This window comes from Solea senegalensis, unplaced genomic scaffold, assembly GCF_019176455.1.
Source record: "Solea senegalensis isolate Sse05_10M unplaced genomic scaffold, IFAPA_SoseM_1 scf7180000013321, whole genome shotgun sequence".
In the NCBI taxonomy this organism is placed as follows: Eukaryota; Metazoa; Chordata; class Actinopteri; order Pleuronectiformes; family Soleidae; genus Solea; species Solea senegalensis.
Genome location: NW_025320803.1, coordinates 42,503 through 46,451, shown reverse-complemented (window position 1 = coordinate 46,451; position 3,949 = coordinate 42,503). Strand labels below are relative to the sequence as shown.

At 36.8% G+C, this 3,949-nt stretch overlaps 1 protein-coding gene across 1 annotated transcript; it reads right to left on the bottom strand.

Moving 5' to 3' along the window:
• Positions 1–987: 987 nt before the first annotated feature.
• On the bottom strand, positions 988–3,470 carry LOC122760275 (bifunctional protein GlmU-like). Its single transcript, XM_044015358.1, has 3 exons — positions 3,416–3,470; positions 2,032–2,223; positions 988–1,551 (listed from the first exon to the last, which is right to left on the bottom strand). Exons 1-3 carry the CDS (start codon positions 3,455–3,457, stop codon positions 1,291–1,293), a joined length of 495 nt encoding a protein of 164 aa, XP_043871293.1. The 5' UTR covers positions 3,458–3,470; the 3' UTR covers positions 988–1,290.
• Positions 3,471–3,949: the final 479 nt, after the last annotated feature.

Here is a 3,949-nt window from a genome sequence, read left to right as displayed (position 1 = left end):
CATGTAATCAACATTACCTTATGATTTCATTTATTTAAATTTCAGACCAGCAAAGAAAATCTGTCATGTAATAAACGTTTAATAAAATTGTATCATTCTTTAGAAAAAAAGCCTAAATTAAGACTGAACTCATTTTACGAACCATTGTTTTATCTTGTTACTGCTAATTAAAACTTAATTTAATTTTCTGTTTTAAATTTTCCTAAATTGAGCCAATTTTGTTTTTTTTCACAGGATCTGAGAGAAAAAAATCTGCAGACCATAAACGACAATGATTGAGGCGGTGCAGTAACCACGCCCCCTCCCTCTGACCCCTCCCCCCCCGGATTACCGCTCCATGGTCACGGTTAATCCCCGCGTGTGTGTGGTCGTGACCTCGAGGTCAGAGGCTCTGAAAAGCTGCAGCTCAGTTTAACATCGATTAGCAAAATGCGGCGCCCCCTGCTGTGAGCTGCAGCCACTGACTGTGAGTGTGTGTCTGTGTGCGTCTGTGTGAGTCTCTGTGTGTTTGTATTTCTTTTCAGTTTGTAACTAACATGCTAATGAGCAGCTAGCTGCTTCTGCTCTATAACATCACAGGTGGCTACATGCTAATGTTTCAAAACTAAATAAAATACTCCAGACTTGTGTACTGAAAATGAAGTGTTTTCTTTTTTTTATGAAACAGTGTTGCCGTGGCAACATCCACACAAAAACTGTTCAAAGTGTCTGACGTTGCTTTTAGCCCTGTTAGCTTCATCACTACAGGCTAATGTCTACAAACGAGACGGCTACACTCATGACTCAGCACTTTTTACATTATTCAAGAAAACAAAACAAAAACAGCTTTAGTTAGCTGTGAAGCTAGTGTTAGCAACTCCACCATCAGGACTGACATGATGAGCTAACAAAGCTTTAGCGTGTTTGTTGACGTCTGTGGCTAACGCAAAGTATAGTTTTGTCTGTTTGTTTGTAGGCGGAGTCAATAAACTTCAGATTACAACAAAAGAGAATGAAAATGTTTTTATTTAATTTTTTAGTAAATCATATGATGACGCACCACTGCTGTAGCGTTAGCTAAAAGACGATATGACGCTGCTTTAGCTTTAGCTAAAAGATGATACCACGCTGCTTTAGCTTTAGCTAAAAGACCATACAACACTGCTTTAGCTAAAAGACCATACGACGCTGCTTTAGCTTTAGCTAATAGACCATATGACGCTGCTTTAGCTTTAGCTAAAACGCAACGCAATACTGCTTTAGCTAAACACAAAACAGCGTTGCTTTAGCCGTAGCTAAAACACGATGCGCTCAGTCAGTTTTTTGCGTCTGTGAACGCGAGTGTACCACGAGTTCAGGGAATCCCGTGCGCTCATCCGTCTCTCTGCTGAACTCCAGGTCGAGCGCTTCGCCGACGACAACCTCGGCCGTGGTGAAGACGTCCAGGTCCCCGAGGACGTGGCCCCCGACTGTCCGGCCCTCACCGTCCGACAAGCAGACATGCAGGTGAGCGCAGGGGTTCAGTGTCCCAACCAGAGACACGATCTCATGCGGTCCGCTCAGGTGGATCACCTGAGGGTGACGACAACAGTCTCTTTATTCACTTTGTAAAACAGCATTTATCTGATTTTAAAATCAATTTGAATTTGTAAACTAAGAAATAAAATGATGTCCAAAATGAAGTGAAACTGAATTCTGAGATTAAAAACTGGATTTCTACAAAAAAATCTAAATTCCGAGATAAAATTCTGCGAAAAAGTCAGAATTCTGAGAAAAAAAACGAAAAATTCTGACATTAAAATTCAAATTCTGCGACTAAATTCTAAGATTAAAATTCAAATTATGCGGAAAAGAAATCTAAATTCTGAGATAAAATTCTGCGAAGAAGTCTCAGAATTCTCCAAAATATCACGCACATATTTATTTCATGACTTAGGTTGGGAAAATTCTCCTGTGACCTCTTTGTGGGTCCCGTCCCCAGACCTTTGGAACCCCTGTTGTAAAGAACAACACGTTTGTGTGTCAACGTAAATCAAAGTCACTAAAGCGAACCTCATTTGTGTTTGCTGCCGTGGCGTTGGCCAGTCTCAGCGTCGCCTTGGTAACGCTGCCCACACACGTGACGATGAACGGAGCTCGCAGTTTCCTCTCCTGCACAAACGCCTGCAGAGACGACACCAGATCCTGACCTGGACCCAAGCGGATCACGTGGACCTGCAGGGATGAACCTGCTCCTGAAGAACTCTGGGAAAATGTTTAAATAAAATCACAGAAAGTAGAAAATATTTACATTTAAGAAGCTGAAAAATCACTGAAACTTGGTTTTAATTATTTAAAAAACAAACAAAACAATTGTTTTATTGATGATCAAAATAGCAGACGATTCATTTAGTCATGAATTATATATATGTATATATGTGTATGTGTATATATATATACACACATATGTATATATGTGTATATGTGTATATATATACACACATATATACGTCAGTTTTAACTCATTATCATCATGTTTGTTGTTCATTTTTAATAATTATGCATTTTTTTTCTTTTTAAAGTTACTTTTAAATCTATTTTGCCCTTTTTTTCCTCCCAGCATAAGTACTACTAATGACTATAATTACTACTAATGACTGTAAGTACTACTAATGACTATAACTATTACTATAATAATACAAATAAACAGATGTGTGTTTGATATGATGTCATTATTTTTAATGATATGTTTATCTTTTTTCATTTAAAGTTTTTCTGTTAAAAGAATGAAATCAAATTATATGTTACATAAAATGACGATTTATATATATGTGAATATATAAATGGTCAAATATTGTGTGTTACCTGTCGACAGTAATCGTCACTGTTTGTTATTTTATTATTATTTTCCGCAGAATTATGAATTATGAGAGTGGTGGACACAAAGTTTTTAATAATGTTTTATATTGTTTATAATATTCTGTATTTTTGATTGAAGGCTCATCTTTAACCCTCTGAACTCTGTTTGTGTGTGTGTGTGTGTGTGTGTGCGCGTGTCACCACAACAACATAATTATGATTTACTGAAGCTTTTATTTTGTTAAATTTAGTTTCTGAAAACAATCAGGCTGTGTGTGTGTGTGTGTGTGTGTGTGTGTGTGTGTGTGTGTGTGCGCGTGCCGACATATGATTTTCATTTTGAATCATTTGATTTAATTCTTCACTTTTCTTTTTTTAACAGTGAAATGTTTTTTAAGTTTATATTTTAGATTTGCTGAAGCTCAACGTGCACACGTGACCAGACACCAACACGAAACTAATAATAACAATAATGACGCGTGACTGTTTCACACAAACACACACACACGAGTGAAGGCGGAGTCAAAGGTCAAAGTGGAAACACGTGAATCTTCTCTGTTTGAACGTGAATGTTTCAAATCAACAGAAAACTACTCACCATTTCAGCGCGAGACTCCTGCTCTAACACACACACACACATGCACGCGCGCACGCACACAGAAACAGGAAGACGGCAGTGGATCCACTTCCTGCTAAGTTTCATTCCTGGTCTTTTATCGCCACCTGCTGGTAATTGACAGCTCTGCACTGACTGTATGTTCTGCTCAATAATACTACTGCAGTTATTACTATTACTATTACTACTTACTACTATTACCAAGGTGACTACTACTAATGACTATAACTATTACTATTAATTATGACTATAGGTACTACTAATGACTATAACTATTACTAATGGCTATAACTATTACTAATGACTATAAGTATTACTAATGACTATAAGTACTACTAATGACTATAACTATTACTATTACTGATGGCTATAAGTATTACTAATGACTATAACTATTACTAATGACTATTACTATTACTAATGACTATAAGTAAAACTAATGACTATAACTCTAACTATTACTAAAGACTATAACTACTACTAATGACTAGAACTATTACTTCTACTAATGACTAT